This window comes from Berghia stephanieae, chromosome 3, assembly GCF_034508935.2.
Source record: "Berghia stephanieae isolate SIO BIC M18660-M18661 chromosome 3, UCSD_Bste_1.3, whole genome shotgun sequence".
Lineage (NCBI taxonomy): Eukaryota > Metazoa > Mollusca > Gastropoda > Nudibranchia > Aeolidiidae > Berghia > Berghia stephanieae.
The window spans coordinates 72666715-72686514 of NC_088362.1; the positions used below are offsets into that span (position 1 = coordinate 72666715).

General features: G+C 34.7%; 1 protein-coding gene across 6 annotated transcripts in view; it reads right to left on the bottom strand.

The window, feature by feature from the left end:
* Nucleotides 1–19800, bottom strand: part of LOC144968392 (disintegrin and metalloproteinase domain-containing protein 10-like) — a 96403-nt gene that overhangs the window by 34032 nt on the left and 42571 nt on the right. For all 6 annotated transcript variants that reach the window (XM_078906693.1, XM_078906692.1, XM_078906697.1 and 3 more), the window contains 12 exons: nt 19056–19177; nt 18308–18479; nt 16826–16946; nt 15383–15559; nt 14388–14528; nt 12739–12919; nt 12113–12285; nt 11582–11777; nt 9117–9276; nt 7626–7724; nt 6423–6507; nt 4415–4514 (listed from right to left, as the gene is read on the bottom strand). In XM_078906693.1, the coding sequence (XP_078762819.1) occupies nt 4415–4514; nt 6423–6507; nt 7626–7724; nt 9117–9276; nt 11582–11777; nt 12113–12285; nt 12739–12919; nt 14388–14528; nt 15383–15559; nt 16826–16946; nt 18308–18479; nt 19056–19177 (1727 nt within the window). The remainder of the gene's footprint in view (nt 1–4414; nt 4515–6422; nt 6508–7625; nt 7725–9116; nt 9277–11581; nt 11778–12112; nt 12286–12738; nt 12920–14387; nt 14529–15382; nt 15560–16825; nt 16947–18307; nt 18480–19055; nt 19178–19800) is intronic.

A 19800-nucleotide genomic window follows, 5' to 3' on the forward strand; every position in this document is an offset into this window, starting at 1 on the left:
GATACACTGCCGCTGCTTTTGAACTCATATTTACCTCTAACTTCCAACAACAAAGTAATAAACATTAAATTAAAAATAATCCATTGCAGTGATTAACCCTCTCCTTACAACCTGCAGCAAAATCGTCACATTTGTAACGACATAATCTACATTTTTCTTATTCAGATTTATTTTATACATCGCAAACATTGAAGAATGGTCTTTGTTTAATTAATAAGAACATAAAGTTGTTTTGTAGAGAGCTTGTTTGAATTTTAAAAAATCAATTTTTCTGCTTGGTAAGCCTGCCATTTTGGGAAAACACTGAAGAGTATCGGTAAGGAATGAGTTTTTAAGAATTCAAAATAATTAGTATCCATTATCAATGGTTCAACTTTTGAAATATAAAAAAAAATGTTTGGTAACAATATTGCCCTGTCGGGGGCCCAAAAGTATGGAACATTGTTTTTGTTTGTGTTTAAGGGTGTTACAGCGCTTACAACACATTTAGGTCATATCAGCGCCAGTAAAAAGGAAGAACATTGGATAGTAAAAATATTCTAGATGTACAATTAAAATGACTAGAGGAAAAAAGTAAGACGAGAGGAAATGGATCAAATAGGGAACAGATGTAGATTCCAAGAGCACACTATCAGTGTACTTAGTTTCATCATCATTGCCTTTTTCACCCTGGGTCAGGGTATAGGCCACAGACAAACAGTTTCCATCCTTCTCTATCCTGAGCCAACTTTTTTATCTCATTCCAGGTCTTACCACTTCTCTGTATATCAGCTTCTTTAATTCTTCTCCATGTTCCTCGTGGCCTTCCCCTTGATCTTCTGCCCTGAGGGTTCCAGTCCAATACTTTCTTTGTTATAGTTGAGTCATTCTTTCTAAGCGTGTGTCCAATCCACCTCCATCGTCTTCTTCCTATATCCTCTCCTACTGGTTTCTGCTGTGTTCTTTTCCATACTTCTTCATTTTTTATTCTATCCATCCATTTTATTCTGAGTAGCTTACGCATGCACCTGTTTACAAAAATCTGTACCCTCCTTATACATGCCTGTGATGCGTTCCAAGTTTCACATCCATACAGTAGGACAGACTTCACGTTTGAGTTGAAAAGTCTTAGCTTTAGTTGAAGGGAGATATCTTTAGTTCTCCAAACTCTGTTCAAAGATGTGAATGCAGCCTGTGCCTTTCCTATTCGTGCTTTCACCTCTGCTTCCGTGCCTCCATCCTTGTCAATTATACTTCCGAGATAGCAGAAAGTGTCTATATCTTCGAGTTCCTGATCTTTTACTTTGATCTGCTCCCTTTGACGCGTACCTATCCTCAAGACCTTTGACTTTGCAGGGTGTATTCTTAGACCAATTGATTCCGAGAGGCTGTTTATAATTGTGGTTTTTGCTTGCATCTGGTCCTGGGTGTGGGACAAAAGAGCCAGATCATCTGCAAAATCCAGATCATCCAACTGTGTCCAGGGGGTCCACTGTATCCCATTTCTTCTCCCTTTGGAGGTTTCCTTCATTAGCCAATCAATGGCAAGGATGAACAGGAATGGAGAGAGCAAGCATCCCTGCTTGACACCAGTCTTAATTTCAAAGCTGTCAGTCAGCTGATCTTCATGTACAACTCTGCAACTTGATCCTTCATACATTTCCTTAATGAGGTTTACTATCTTTTCAGGGAGTCCATAATGTGCCAGAATTTTCCACAATGTTGCTCTGTCAATACTGTCGAAAGCCTTCTCGTAATCCAGAAAGTTGACAATAAGAGGAGAGTTCCATTCTATAGACTGTTCCACTATGACTCGCAGAGAGGCAATCTGGTCGGTGGTTGAACGGTTTTTCCGAAAACCTGCCTGTTCGTCCCGCAGTTTAGCATCTGTTGCATTCTTAATTCTCTCTAAATATAATACGGTTGAAAACCTTTCCTGGGATAGAAAGAAGAGTGATGCCTCGATAATTATTACAATTACTGAGGTCCCCTTTCTTTGGAAGCTTGATAAGATGTCCTTCCTTCCAATCCTTTGGGAATATCCCGTCATTCCATATTCTCTCAAATAGTGGGTGCAGGGCCTCAGCATTTCTTTCCGCATCAACTTTTAGAGCCTCCGGTGGAATCTGGTCTGGTCCAGCAACTTTCCCCCTTTTCATCTTGTTAATGGCACCCACAATCTCTGCTATCGATGGTGGATCACAGCTAATTGGTAGCTCATTCCTTGCAGGCAAAATTTCTGGCTGGTTGTCTGGTGGTGGTCTGTTCAGAAGGCAGTTGAAATGTTCCCTCCATCGTTCAGATTGAGCCTCTTTTCCAAAAATAGTTTTCCCATCTTTGTCTTTGACTGGTACCTCTGGTTTCCCATATTTTCCAGCAAGTGTCTTGGTAGTTTGATAAAGGATCCTCATGTGTCCTCCAGTCGCTGCTGCTTCTGCTTTCTCTGCAAGTCTGTTCATGAATGCTTCCTTGTCTTTCTTCACAGATCTTTTGACTTCTTTAGCTATGGCTCGATACTGCTCTTGTGTATCCAGTCTTGAAGCCCTTGTTCGGCTTGCATTCACTTGTTCCTTCCTTGTTCTCCTCTTTTCAATAAGGTCCAAGGTGGTTGGACTTATCCATTCTTTATGTTCCGATTTCTTTACCCCCAATACCTCGTGGCAAGTTGTTATGTAAACTTCCTTGATCTTTGCCCAATGTGACTCTACATCTATGTCCTCCTCGAGCTCAGTAAGAGGTTGGAATCTATTACTCAATTGTAGTTTGAATTCCTCATTCTTTTCCCCATCAAGTGCATTCACCTCGAATTTTCTTCTTGTATGTGATCTGGCCCCGTGTTTTCTGAGTCGGAGCTTAAGCTTTGCCAATAGCAGGTGGTGGTCTGATCCAACATCTGCCCCTCTCCGTACTGTCACATCTTCCAATGAACGTCTGAATCTACGAGAGATACAAAAATGATCAATCTGATTCTCTGTCACACCATCTGGTGAGACCCAAGTTGCTTTGTGGATCCTCTTATGGGGGAACACTGATCCTCCAATCACCAAACTGTTGAATGCACAGAAATTTGCAAATCTCTCACCATTATCATTCATTTCTCCCATGCCATGACGTCCCATGATACCTTCATAGCCTACGTTATCCTGTCCCACTTTTGCATTAGCATCTCCCATCAATATGTTGATGTCTTTCCTTGGCAACTTGTCAATGACTTGTTGTAGCAGACCATAAAATGTATCTTTGTCCTCATCTGTTGCATCATTTGTTGGGGCATAGATCTGTACAATGTTCATGCTGATCTTCTTACTCCGTGTTGTAAAGGACGCCATGATGATCCTTTCTCCGCATTGTTCCCATCCTCTCAGTGACTTCTGGGCAAACTTGCTTAGAATTATTCCTACTCCCTGTGTATGAATCCCGTCCCCTCTCCCTGAATATAAAATCTTCTCCCCAGACTTGAGGTGTTTCTGTCCGGATTGTATCCAGTGGGTTTCGCTTACTCCAAGTATATGCAGCCTGTATCTTCTCATCTCAGTCCCAACTTGAGAGCTTTTTCCTGCTTCATACATGGTGCGAACGTTCCACGACGCAATTCGAAGCTGCTTGTTTGGCGAAGACGTCATCGGGTCAGCAGAGTCCTTTCGGCTTTGTCTGTTGTCCTTCATAAATTCTGTAATTCCAGAAACTCTTCGGTCGCCCAAGCTAAAAAAAGGATTTGGTTTGTCTGTCTGTGTTTCTGTAACGGTTTGAGTTTAACGGAAAGGGGTGTTAACCCTTTGCCAACCCCCAACCTGGAGGACCAGGTGACTCAAAGATGGGGGAATCACACACCATTAGTCGCCTTTTACGACACGCTGGCTTGGCGTTGGGCTATTCTTGACCCTCTCAGTTGAGGGACCCCGGACACCACACGGGGAGTACTTAGTTTGAGATCACCTAAAAGTCTCAACCAGACACCAGCACAAGTCCCCATTAAGAGGAATACACTAAAACGTTTACAAATCATATGTTAAGAATTAAAAAAAAAAACAGTACAAAAGAGAGATGAATACAAGGAAAAAAATATCATCTCCAAACACTCTAACTATATGTTCGACTGTTTCCCTCCCAGCCAAGGACTCCGGCCAGGGTCAGGACAAAACTAAGTAATATCATTCCAAGACAAAGACAGAAAGCAATTGGATACAGGGGGATAAAAGACCTAGCAAGTACCTCTCTGCCCACAATGGGAGGTCGGAAACCCCACCCAGAAAGTATGGAACAAATTAGGTAAAGAATTAAAGAGCTAAGTTATTTTAGAAAACTTTTGAATAGTTATAGTATTTGTAGTTTGTGTTACCTATTGTCTAAGAGCACTTTGTGGATTCTGAGGGCTATATTAATCAATTATTACATAACATTACATGACAACAATTGATAAAACATATTTTCTTACGACATGACACATAGCACATCTCCTCTTTCACGGAGACAGCTGATTCCTTCATGAAGCACTCCGTCCAGTTAATATTTTGACACACTGATCCAATACACTCCTGTCAAATTGAAAACCGAAGAAGGAATAATTAGAACATTTGAGGAACTACTCGTTGCCATTCTAAAAATTATCAACTCGTCGTTGTTATGAATAACTCACCCAGGCCCTACAGACAATGAAAAAAAATATCACGGAGATATGATAATTTATAGAACATTTTATGTTGGTAGATAAATCATTAATTATTATTATTATTATTATTATTATTATTATTATTATTATTATTATTACTATTATTATTATTATTAATATTATCATCATTATTATTATTAGCATCATTATTATTATTATGCCATTCCAAGACATACAAGATTATATAAATGAGCCACAGTTTTTACTTTTAAAGAACGTCGAATTTTCGGGGGGGGGGGGGGGGGGGGGGGGGGGGGGGGGGGGGGGGGTTGGGATAATTAATCTATTACTCCAGTGTTCAACTTTTTAAGAGTCTAAGTCATTTTTTCATTTTTAAAAATATTTGATATCGTCAATGCTCATCTAAAGAAATATTCCTGAGGAAAGACGAATGTTTAAAACTTTTTTCACTACTCAGTAAAAAATCAGAGATTCACAACTGAAGGTTCATATTAATTGCCTTAATCTGCAAAAGGCACATTGCCCGTTGATGCAGATGTTCATATATATAATGTATAATGATTAAACATTTTCATTGTCGGTAAGCTGTGAAGTTATATTTTAGATGTCTCTGATCCAGAGATGGTCATGCTATGATCCTAAATCTCAGCTCGTTTCAATTTTTTCTTTCATTTTCATATAGGATTATTGTTATCACTATCATCTATATAATTATTTTTTGTCCATATTTCAAATATATAAACATATATTCAAATTTTTAATTGTATTTTCCAATTTAGAAGATTATATATTGGCTAAATACATAAGACCCAGTGTTTTTCGTCTCAGACCTTCCAATATTTAATTATAAAATACTAGTGAAGAACTAACAAAATTTGTGGAAACTTAACCCTCTCTTTTACCATCAATAGGAAAATCTTCACAAATTTTATCCTAGGCATTTTCTTATTGATGAGTAAATTATACGTTTTATTTTTTGATTCCGTTTTGTTGAATATCAATTTCATTTAGTAAAACGTGCATAGTTAATGTGTGCGACTGTTGTGTGTGTCTGTTAGGCTCTGTACGAGTGTATTTAAGGTTTGACAAGTATATTGTAAAGCGCTTTGAGGCTTCGGCATTTAGCGCTATAAAAGTACACTATTATTATTATTGTTATGAAACAGCCTGAATTGTTCTCTCATTCTGATTTATTTTTGATTACAAAATTTTTTTAAAATGTTATCATAGTTATAAAAACTCGAAACTGTGCTATACGGCTCGTTTTGCTGAATAAAATTATGAACCTATGACTTAGACTTCCTGTTTTTGTGTTTGAATTGTGTGGGTGTTAAGTTTTTTGGGAAATTCAGAAAATGGCAAGTAAGGAGAGAGGCTTATTATGCACGGGCATTTGTTTATTCTAATTTTTATACTATCCTAGAATATAAGATTGTGACAAATCTTTTTTTTTTTTTTGAGCCATCAACAATCAAATTCGGTCCAGTATTAAATTCTGTAGGTGTGCATAAAAATAGGCCAATTTTTCATGTAATGGATAAACAAAATTGAAAGGAGTCTATAATAAATAATAATGTAGACACAATTGTAAGAAAAAAAATTATACATAAATTCTTATTCTAAAAACATAATCGAAAAATGTCATTCGCACTATTACTAGTAAAAAAAATTTTTTATTACAGATTAAATAAATGCACCATTAACAACAACAACAACAACAACAACAACAACAAAAAAACAAATGCATATATAACAGCGGACAAAGTAGATAACATTTCACACGGAATAAACACGTTCACCACAAAATACATACCCCACTAATGCAGACTTTGTCATAGTTATTACAAAAAGTAGCGATATCTGCTTTTGCTGTTGGCTTGGGGCATGTTGCATTGAGCGTAAAATACTGAGTTAAGGAAAAATAGTTCAATCAGATTAAGAGTTTTGTATTCATCCTTTAAAAGCCATGGTTATTGAGATCTTTTAATAGCAATAATAAAATAATTTTCTTAAAAAGCACCAAGCTTGCTTTACCGCAAATTGGCAAGAGAAGAAACTAAATCATGATATACAATATGATCACATAAACATAAGTTTATGGTATGCCGTTTAACAGATCTATTCAGAAAACTATTAGGATAAAGAAGAATTCATGAGTTGTGATTAAATGAAATTTTTAAATGTCATCTTTGACAAAAACACCTTATTTCTGATATCTAATGGGAGTGACCACCGACATTTAACATTAGAAAATGGTGAAGGGCAAAATAAATCTTTCACCTTCTTTATCATAAGTTATACTAATTATAATGAACTGTAAAAATAATACAAACCCCAAAATATCTCTTTCAGTCTTTGCTGTATCTTCACTTGGACTAAATGCCACAATTGCTGTATCTTCATTTGGACTAAATGCCGCAATTATTTCAATTCTCTTTCTTTTAAGCTCTGACCTAGTTTTTGTTATTATTTTGATTCACTCGAACCCTTGAGTGCAGCCATTTAAAAAAAAATAAAAAATCATGTGATCACTGGGCAATGATTGGGAGGCTGTGTCTGTTAAATCTTTCAATCATTTCTTTGCAATTGGGTAGCACCAAATCAAAAGGGAAACAGGCAACTGTTTATTTAAATTGATGGAACTTTGGATTTTTATTCCATCAACATAACTAAATAAGCTAATTACAGTATGAATAAAAGCTTTATTTTCAAGAGAATTACACTTAGTTATAATCAAGTTGGCACGTATGTACATTATGATTAAAAGCCGACTTGTGACAAGGCATTAGAATACAGGCAGTCAATCTCAATCATTTGTTGTTGTGCTGTTCAATGCAGGAAGGAATAAGGTTGAAATGTACAAAATGGGACTTTTAATTCCAATTGCCAATAAAAACCACAATAACAATTTGAATTTTGATAAATATCTTTCAATCCTTTCTAGATCTTTTTTTTTTTTTTTAGTTGAAAGGTATTGCGCTTAAATTAAAATTCAACGTTGCATATCAAAGGATATTTAATACATGAAGATGCTTCAAGACAATCTGTCGCTGCGGAGCATTCACCAGTTTCTACAAATTTGCATTCACTATCACAGCAAGGACCTTCAGATGGACTGGAAAGGAGAAAATAGTTTTAAAAGTTAAATTTAAGAAAATAGTCAATTTTATAAAAAGTAAAGTATATTATAATAATAACTATTATCACTCTTTTTAACACCTTCAAGATTTGATACCAGTTTCCGCTAATAAGGAAAAAGCAAACACATTTAATTTCTCAATGATAATTTGTGATCCCCGATGCCAATCTGTTATCATAACCGAGATAACAAGATCTATAGATTATTTCAAGGACTTAGTAGACAGGGAATTGTATGAAAGGAGATGATGAAAAAGTCGTGTTTGACTGCTGTTGACCTGGCTATCAATATTGTATGAAAATATCATGCATTGTCTTATATTGGTTATTATCTGTAAGTATGGATGCAAGTGTGTGTGTGTGTGTGTGTGTGTGTGTGTGTGTGTGTGTAAGTGAGTGTGTGTGTGGTGTATACATGTTACTGCTAAAGATATAATATGTTTGTACATCACACTTATATGAATCATATTTAAGTTGATTATTTATCTTCACAATGTTTATCAGTATTATCTTTCCATCATTAGATTTTTTAGCATTATTATTAAGGGCATTGAAGGGATTTCATCCTTTTTAGCCCCATACCATATGTTATGTTATGTTATGTTATGTTATGTCAAGAAGTCGAAATTTTAATTCGAAGTAAACATAAACAGCTATAAATTATCATTGATTGACATTATAATTTAATTACATTAATTCTCTATGAGAAAATCATGTGATCATTACTTAACTCTAATTAATTTAAATGTTCATTCATTTGAACCTGAGAGAGTTAAATCTGCTGCACAATTTTAAAACTCTGCATCATGGTGTTCAATTGCCTAAATGATATAGCGCCATCTTATCTCTCTTAGCTTCTTGAATTTTAAACACCCGCTAAGTCGGCTCACTGTTCGCTTTACTTCACACGCAAAGCGACTGAGAATGATCCCGGGTGCAGTTGAGATTTTTTCTGACCCCCCTGTCCATCTAGCAGTGATTGAATAGCTGGATCTGTTAGATATTGTGGAAAATACTTTGCGATAGACTAGTATCCTATCCAAAGGGTAGCAAGCAATTGCTATTGTCCGTTTCATGCTTTAGAAACCGGGATAAACTCCAGCTCCATGGACCGAACGGCTCTGATGGACTACTTTATTTATTTATTTTTTTAAATTTTGGGATAGAATAAATGCCTTGAGGCATATTGATTTTGTTTCTTAACCTTCCAAAAAAAATTAAAAATTTAGATCAAATTTGGTAACTCTTATCCATTCTAACTTTAAACTAAATTTTCTTCATTTGGTTCATTCAGACATAATGCCAGATTCCAGATTGAGGCAGAGCCTTTTAAATTAGCTTTTCCAATTGCACAATGATTGGCCCATACCTGCACTGAACGCCGACTTTACGTTTGCACATGTCTGAGGAGCTCTCCCCACTAGTAGGTCTGCCGATACAGCAATTATCATTACATTCATCTGCATAGCCACAGTCGCATTCTTCATCTCCTTCCACAACGTTATTCCCACAAAAAGCAACATCAGAAGCTGTATAAAATAAAAGGAGACATTTAGAAAGATATTTATTAAACAAACAAAAAAAGCAAATAAAAACAAAATAAAACAACAAAAAATACTTAGCGATAAAACCAAGAGGATTCTAATTCTAAATTTTCTTTTATAAACATCATGTAACTAATTGTTTTAAAAATGTCTCCCGGCACTAGAATCTCAATTTAATGTATATGAGACTTTATTTCAAAATAAATGCCAGAATTGTGACCTTTGGCTAGAACAATACAGGACAGCTGATATTATACTTGTTTGGTTTTTCTTTTTTTTTTTTTTTTTTTTGGGGGGGGGGGGGGGTTATAAAAATAAAGCACATTTAACTCAATACTGAAAAATTAAAGCTGTGGTGAAAAAAATAAGAATATAAGGTGGGATGAATTAGTAAGAACAAATATTGACTGTTTATTTCAACTATTTGCAAATTAATCAAAGATAGCAGTAGGCGCAGGCAGTTTAATCTGATTTTACAATTATTGTAATAAAAGATATTTAATACTTTGAAATAGTGATTATATACTCAACATTATCAAATTAGCAATGAAAGTTGTTTATATAACTTTGAAAAATTGTATACTTGCATGAAAGCTTCACATAGCATTTAAATGTTTTTAAAGCCTATTAGCTTTTAGTTGATACGACACGATACAAAGTAATGCAATTCCTATTGGCATTGAAAAATAAGACTTGTATGAACTAGATTTACTACACCGTGACTTGACTTGCCACGTGTCATTTTCTCACTATCATTATCATCGTTATTATTATTATTTATTATTATTATTATTATTATTATTATTATTATTATTATTATTATTATTATTATTATTATTATTATTATTATTATTATTATTATTATTATATTATTATTATTAATAACATCATTATTATTACTATCATTATCATCATCATTATTGTTATTATTATTATTATTATTATTATTATTATTATTATTATTATTATTATTATTATTATTATTATTATTATTAATTATTTGTTTTTTTTTGTTTTTTTTTAAATTATTATTATTATTATTAGTACAGTCCAATCCGAATAATTGCAACTCGGTTTATCGCAACTTTCAGTTAATCACAACATTTCCCAAGAAATGGAATTAATTCTATATATATATAAGTCACTGGTTAATTGCAACAAACCTTGGTTAATGAAATCAATCAAACAAAATCTCATGATTAAATTTCATCATGGGTAAAATCATGACAGGTTGAAGAAAAAAGAGTGGGCGGGGTTTAATGCTGCAGCAGTGTGTCACCACTCTAATAGAGACAGAAGAGGCCAGGGCTTTGCAATACAGGTTCGTGTGGTCATCTATGACTCTTAGATATGAGGCGCGATTGGGCAGGGTATAGTCTACACAACAGGTAGAAAATGCCTTTCGTAAGGAGAGACTGAGCGATGATATTCTTTGTTTTGGAATTGACAACTGTGCATTCTGACCAACAAGTTTAGTGAGAGCTTATTGTCTCTCATCAAGGCTAATCTCTTTGACTCTTACAATTGTTAAGAACAAAAGAGTGAATCTACTCTGAATAAGATGTCAGGTTGCCTCAAAGCTGCTTTTGTTTGTCAAAATCTATACAAGGCTGCCATATCAATCAAATTTCTCAGTTTGTGGTGGACTAAGAAAAATGTTTACAACTACTGGTTTGAGTTTACCATATTTGTGTAAAATGTTGCAATAGTGGGCAGGAAACTCAACTTCTGTTAATTGCATTTTCGATTAATCGCAGGGTGTTGCTATTATTCTTATTATCATTATTATTATAATTATTATTATTATTATTATTATTATTATTATTATTATTATTATTATTATTATTATTATTATTATTATTATTATTATCAGCATTATTATTATATTATTATTATTATTATTATTATTATTATTATTATTATTATTATTATTATTATCATTATTATCATTATTGTTCTTCCCTTATTATTATATTATTATTTATTATTATTATTATTATTATTATTATTATTATTATTATTATTATTATTATTATTATATATTATATTATTATTATTATTATTTATTATTATTATTATTATTATTTATTATTATTATTATTATTATTATTATTATTATATTATTATTATTATTATTACTAATATTATTTTATTATTATCACTTATTATCATTATTATTATTTCATAAAAATTTTTTTTTTTTGTTTTTTTGTTTTAAAGGTTTGCAATGACCAACTATTTTTCTTAGTCCCTTTGACAGTTTTGTCTATGCAACAATTAAGTTTCATACATTTGAAACAGTAGTTTCTTCCTCCTGGCGTTCCCATGGCATTGAGAACCTTGGCAATGTATTCTCTTGAACAAACGCTGAATTCATCATTATGAGGTAGATTGCCGCTGTTTGCACTTGGGTACATGATGTAGTTCCCATCTGATGCATCAGATCGACTTGATCCATAAGGAGCGCATTCTGTAGTTGCGTCATGCTGAACATATTTGACGAGTAACAGAAAAGAGAGAAAAATAAAATGTAATATTTTATTTAGACGATAACAACAAAAACAAAGAAATAAAAAGAGTGAAAAAGAAATAAATAAAATAAACCTTGCTTTGTTATGTTCAATTCAACTAGTGATGTAATTTATTTGGAGATTTTTCTTTTTAAAAATGTCTTAACATACCTATGAATTTTTACGAATCATAGGTCTTGTATTATTGTATTCTTTAAACATAACCATATGTTCAAAATTGTCTCATGGATCATTTAAATACATACTGAGAGAAATGGGTGGGAAGACGTGGGAAGCAAAGAGAAATGTACCTTTGAGCCAAAATTATGACCAACTTCATGAGCAAAAGTAAGCTGGGAAACTCTGGATGCGACCTCTTGGTTAAAGTTTATGAGTGTTGTAATGCCAGTATTCAAACTCTTGGTGGTGATTTTGCCATTGTCAGACACTCTACCGTAAATGCCACACACACCAGAAGCTTTTGCTGGAAGTAAGAAATGTTAAAAGACAACGGTATAATAACAATAATTCGCATTTATATAGAACATTTTCGAAATTAGGTATATCAATAGAGTGTCCAATGTGTGTCAAGGTCATGTGAAATAACCAAATATCACGACAAGGAAAGATGCAGAAAAATAGGAGTAAGAAGAGTGAAAAAGGGCAAGATGTAGAGTATGGGTAAGGAGAAGAGGAGGACGAGGTGAGTAGAAGAAAAGAGGGAGAAGACTGATGACCATGGTGGTCATTATGATGATGATGATGATGATGATGATGATGATGATGATGATGATGATGATGATGCTGACGCTAATGAGGTGGAGGAGGAGGAGGAGGAGGAGGAGGATGAATAGTAGGAGGAGGAAGCGGAAGATGAAGTAGACTAAGTTAATGAATTTAAAATAAATAAATAAATAAATAAAAATAAACAACTTACATTCAGGCGTGGCTACCCAAGCCAATCCTAATGTTCCTCCAACAAAATCTCTGTAAGTGAAAGTGTGAACAAGGCAGAAATCATCGTGGTTTTCAAGAGAAGTTAAATCCAAGAAGTTACTGACATCAAGATTATCCGTACAGTATCCACTGTTCCAGGTTGAGCCGCATTCTTTTATAATCTGGTAGGAAAACCCATAGTGGATGGTTACAGTATTTACAATCTGTCTTCAACTCGAGCATTTATATAAAGCACCATCTACTAAGCGTGGTCAAGCACTTTAAATGGGGCCCCTAACCAATAGTAACACTTAACATGTAACATGAGACATGACACTTGTAAAGCAATATATCACAATTTTATTTTTTGACAGACACAACGATTTTAACAACCAGGTACGCATTCTACACCTAAGGTCACTAAGATAATGGGAGTAAAGACCCTAATCCAAGTATTAATTTTGTGCCGCTCAGTGCATGACTAGAACATGGGACCAACTGATCTGAAGACGAGTGTCATACCACAAGACCAATAAATCATACAAGTCTTCAGAATGACCAAATTAGACATCAAATTTTTGTTAAGTTGCAATTTGGGCCTGAAAAAAAAAAGAATATAATTCATCCTATACTTATACATTCCATCTATAAGGAAAGAGAACAAAGGGATGGCCAAGAACCAGCTGCAGAATATTCAACACTGGAGGAAATTGAAGGACATGAAACCACATGCGGAGAACTGGAGAGGATGCAAGTTGTGGATGGCCTATTCTCTATGTGACCTCAAGGGCATAAGTAAGTATACTTACACATGTCTTTTAAAAATCCAACACTATTCCATAATCCTTCCAATTTTTTATTAACATCAAACTCTTAAACCATTATTATAATTAAAGAAAAGTTGTGAAAAGGCTAGTGAGTGAAAAATCTGGGGCGAAAGCATTATAAGGTCTTTTGTCTCATTTGTCCATTAATCATGAAAAAAAATTAATTTTAATATATATATATATAAACACCACACGAGTCACAGACATCTGATAATGACCCTAGCATAATTGCATATTGGGGGTTCCGATAGCTCCTTCGTAGAGCATTCGTTTCACACGCAAAGGGGCTGAGATCGATCCCGGGTGCAGTCGAGATTTTTTCCAACCACCTGTCCATCATGCAGTGATTGGGTAGCTGAGTCTTTTAGATCTGGCGGAAAGTACTTTGCGATAGACTAGCATCCTATCCAAAGGGTAGCAAGCAATTGCTATTGTCCGTTTGATGTAATAGAAATGGGGATAAACTTCTATGGGCCTCTAGGCTCTGAAGGACTTATAATTGCTTATTAATTCCAAGATCAGTGAGATTTATAAGGTTGGTTCACTGTGATATCACATACACTCCATATGACCATGAGAAGTTGTGTGTGCTATTGTGTATCATCATGCGTGGTAAATTGAAGAAATAAAGTAGAAAACACAAAGGCTTAAGCCTACAGTTTTGATAAGAATTAAAATTAAAATTAAAATTAAAAAGTCCTTTATATTCTTTCATACAAATACACTTCATAGAATGATTTGCAACCATCTTGTCTTTGATTTGTTTAATAAAAATTAATTAATTAATGAATTACATCAAATTCACTTTTAAAACAAAACTTACAGTTGATCGTTGTAACTGGAAGCGAACACCACGGAAAATAGGCAGAGCGCTGTCTTTTAATTTAAATGTAGTAGTCTCATAAATAGCATTTATCGCTGATATATGAATGGAAAACATAGATAATAAGGCCTCTCTTGTTTTCTGTGAAAATAAAATGAAAATAAGAAAAACATTTGGTAATATTTAAATCATTATCAATATTGTTATATTACTGTAATCTTCCATTCTAACAATTGTCAGAAAAAAGTAAGCGAGCAAAGTGGTAAAGCCATTTCAATAGCTTATCAACAGCTGGCATCAAGGGTTTGAGTCATAAATAGACCTGAAAATGACAGACAACGAAATTGTCTGAATTTTTTTTAATGGAATGTACGTCACCTATGTTAAAGTCAAAATGCTTACATAAAATGAAAAATGATGATGAAAAGAGTACAAAAAGTCTGTAGTGATATAATTAGAAAGCCTAAGATTATCAGACATTTTACAGTTATGCACAAGTCCATTGCTAAATTAATTTGTCTGTCACAAGAAAATAAAATGGATCTACTTATATCATAAATTTTTCTTATCATAAGAACTACTTATTCTGAATTTAAAATGATAAAAATCTGAAGAGATATGAATAATACAATGTTAAACATAGAAAAAAAAGAGAAAAGGTCCTGAAAGACCAACCTCCATAATAATAATAATAATAATAATAATAATAATAATAATAATAATAATAATAATAATAATAATAAATATATATATAATAATAATAAATAATAATAATAATAATAATAATAATAATAATAATAATAATAATAATAATATTATTATTATTATATATATATTATTATATATAAATATTATTATTATTATTATTATTATTATTATTATTATTATATATTATTTATTATTATATATTATAATAATATATTTTATATTATACAACATTTCACACCCCCAACACTCCATACAATTTCTTTATCATTTTTCCAATCAATACTAACCGCTTCTGTTTTTTGTTTCTTAAAGATATGATCATACAAAAGCTTGTCAGCACGTAAACTCATAAAGCACGTCTTTTCTCCATCTTTCAGGGCCCTCTTGTGTCGGTGGAATGGGAAATTTTCATTCAAATCGGCCGTGTACTTGGCAAAGGGATTTTGGGTCTCAAATGGACTTATCTTTAGGATATAAGTAAAAAGGAAATTGTTGGGTTTATTTCATGATGAAGATGATGATTATTATTATTATTCTAAGATGAAGTAATGATTTATAGTAAAATAGGATTAAAATTAAAATTAAGTGTAAGATGTTGAAAACAGCAAAGAATCTCTCTCTCTCTCTCTCTCTCTCTCTCTCTCTCTCTCTCTCTCTCTCTCTCTCTCTCTCTCTCTCTCTCTCTCTCTCTCTTATCTTTTTCTATTCTTCTATAAAGTTAAAAATGAGTTCTTTACACAAACTGGTGAACATCTATAAATATTATATGAATTAACAGGTAAAACTTGTCCCACTTGAAATAAATGGAAAAAAGGTGAAGTATTGACATGAACTCAAATCCATCACCATCACAACCAGTATCATCATTATTATCATTACAATAACAACAACAAAAAAGTCCCATTATGGAGAGAGAGAGAGAGAGAGAGAGAGAGAGAGAGAGAGAGAGAGAGAGAGAGAGAGAGAGAGAGAGAGAGAGAGAGAGAGAGAGAGAGAGAGGGAGAGAGAGAGAGGGAGAGAGAGAGAGAGAGAGAGAGTGAGAGAGAGAGAGAGAGAGGGAAAGATAGGGGAAGGGACAGGAAGAAGGAGGAGGGAGGGGAGATAGTAACAACACCATTGCAGCTATGACTGCCACAATCAAAAGATTCATTGAGACAAACAACATCGAACATAGAAAAGCTATCATTTCTATGACATCAACAACAACATAAGCATCATTAGCACAACTTGTTCTGTCTGAAACTAAAAATTTGATTCCACATGGGCCAAAAATGGGAATATTAAAGACATATCAAGCGCCTTGAACATGGTGAACCCTTGGCACATTTTTTTCATTTATTTATAGCAACAAACAACACTTGACAGGAGTAACAAAATCAAAAGTAACATGATGAAACATCTCTTACACCGACGTGTAGCAATTTTCAGGTCTGATAACCCAAATTGCTATGGACTCGTTGTAATGAAAATACTCTCAAACCAACGGAAACTATTCTCCATTACAACAATGCTAAACAAGCCTATAACTGTGTTTGATTATAAGACCTGCTAATTTGTGCACGTTGTCATCAACCATAACACAAAACTAAATTTTGTTTGATTATAAACTGTAATTGCACGTGTCATCACATAAACAACTAATTTTAAATATTATAAACATGATTTCATGATTGAAGATAACCATTCTTTATAAACGATAACAAAACAAGGTTCATCAAAATAAACCTTACATCTCTTTTCTTGCGGCGTGAGGATTTTCCATCCACAGGCTGTGACATCGAAAGCATTTTCTCATAGAGATTATCAGAGAAACAGGACTCTGAATGAGAGGCGTGAGCCGCTCTCTTGTGCCTGGGGATTAGAATGTTTTTCAACAATTAAATTATATATATATATATATATATATAATATATATATATATATATATATATATATATATATATGCATGCAGTGTACCATGTGTGTAACATGCATGGATGTTTCTAGACCGCACACCAGCTCGTCTTCTGGCTACCACCGTTGACTATTGGCAGCAGCTTCTAATGGTGCTCACACTTACGTTATGGCGATCGACCCAATCAGCAAAGTCCCTAGCACACTCGTGCACCGTCGCGAACCCACCCGCAAGCTTCGTCACAACACACCGTTCAACCAGATGCTCTGCAGTTTCGGGTTCTAACCCACATCGAGTACATGTTAGACAGGTGGAAAGTCCCCAATAATGAAGCGACTTTGCCGTGAGGCAGGTCCTCGACCGAAGCCGACTCGCTACCACCCAATGTCTCCTCTTACTGGTGGAGAATATTGGAAAATTTAATTTCCCAACTTCTTATGAACTGTGATGGTCAAAATTATGGAAATAAATAATAAATAATCCTGATATTATCCGTTTTGATACAGTAGGTCAATTATGAGAATCCTTGCCTCAAAACGGTCTTATTTTGGGACGGATTACTTGAATTTAAAACCAGAAATATGAGACATGTGCAAATATTTTTTTTTGTTTTATCAAGAAGAAATAGTATGAATTTTTAAGGAGATATAAAGTAAATATGCCACATCTCTAGTTAACTTATAATATAAGGAAGGCACTTAGCTGTGGGACCCTCAATATAATATGTAAAAAAAAACAAAAAAACAAGCGAGCATTTAGAAAGCACAATATCCACTAAACATGCAAAAAGTGCTTTAAAAGGAGTCCCTAGCCAAGAGCAACACATGGCATGTAGGACAAGGCATGACGCCGCCTGTTAGGGGATATTATAATTGTACTGTGTTGATGTGACTGTTCATATTTGCGTTATCCGTATGGATCCATATTCACTCATTCAGGCCCATGTCTCGAAGAGAGGGGAAAAGAACGGTTCTGCAATGTGAGAGAGAGAGAGAGAGAGAGAGAGAGAGAGAGAGAGAGAGAGAGAGAGAGAGAGAGAGAGAGAGAGAGAGAGAGAGAGAGAGAGAGAGAGAGAGAGAGAGAGAGAGAGAGAGAGAGAGAGAGAGAGAGAGAGACCAAAAAAAAAACAAAAAACAATATGACGCATGGTGGTGGAAAAGGAGAGGAATGAAATTGAATGGACTCATGGCAGAGGGCGGGACTGTAGCCAAGAACATGGTGAAATGGAAGGAAAATGTCCAGGATTTATGCACCTCCTGGCGTTGAGAGATATTATAAAATTAAGGTTAGGATAGTCACATGGCCACATTTGGGTTACCTGTATGGATCCATATTCATTCTAGACTCTGGGTAAATGATGGACGGGAATTGAGGGTCCTTGAAGTACTTGTCTGCCGGCTCCATGTGGTAAATTGTGTGTCCTGGGATATGGATGAAACCCAGAACACTGCCATTGTGTATAGACATGTGGACGTGGCTGGATGGGTCTCCTGTGAAGAATATGAAGATAAGAAGAACAAGAACATGGTGTTTAGAAGTGCTAAATGAAGCGGGTATCTCATGAACAAAATATATCGAAAGGGAGCATAACTTAAGTCTCTTGACATTTAATCCCCATATAACCTGGGACAAACCGATCCCCTAAAAAAAAATAAAACTCTTCTACAACTCCCCCCCCCCCCCCGCCTCCTCCTCCTCTCCTCCTCCTCCTCCTCCTCCTCCTCCTCCTCCTCCTCCTACTACTACTACTACTACTACTACTACTACTACTACTACTACTACTACTACTACTACTACTACTACTACTACTACTACTACTACTACTACTACTACTACTACTACTACTACCACTATTACTACTACTACTACTACTACTACTACTACTACTACTACTACTACTACTACGTCTACTACTACTACTACTACTACTGATACTACTACTGGTATTAATCCTCCTTCTCCTTCTCCTCCTCCTCCTCGCCTACTCTACCTCCTTCTTCTCCTTCTTCTTCTTCCAGATTCCTATGATCCAGTGTCCAAACCATGGGGTTCATGTTCACGTTTACCTGCCAATTTCCCCTCGTAAATGTGACTGGTATCTACATAATCATCTCTGGTGTCACCCATCACGAGATGGTGGCCAGGAGCAAATATGGACACAGCTGGTTCCAGTTGCAGGTTGAATGTCCTGGAATAATAAATTTTGTACGTGGTAATTAAAAAAAAAATATAAAAACGAAAGCTTTTATATACAGCAATATCTACTTTATGTGCTCAAAGTGTGTTTTACACCGGACCCTATACCAACAAACAACTTTTGATGTAGGACGAGACATGACGCTTGTCGGGCATTGTTATAATGTGTGTGTGTGTGTGTGTGTCTGTGTGTGATAGAGAGAGAGAAGGAGAGAGAGAGAGAGAGAGAGAGAGAGAGAGAGAGCGGGGGGGGGGGGGGCGTCGACAAAGACAATGCTGTTACCGGCCAGGTACTCATTCATTTTAACCACGAGTACAGTTAGAGAATGTGAGTAGAGCCCTTTTCAAGGACTCAACTTTGAAGGACTCAACTTTGCCCCGCCCCAAAATTGAACCCGAACCCAGCAGGTTAACTTACATGTCAGAAGTCGAGTTTTATAATATAATGCATGACTGCTACCGAATAGATGTCCAATTTGATTTTTATTCAACGATATGAATTCAAACATATTCGTCATTGTATATAATATTAAGAGGAGGGAGGGGGGGGGGGTATAACACATAGAAATTAAAGAATTGCAGGTTTGCATTTCCTGAAAAACAAATATAGTTTAA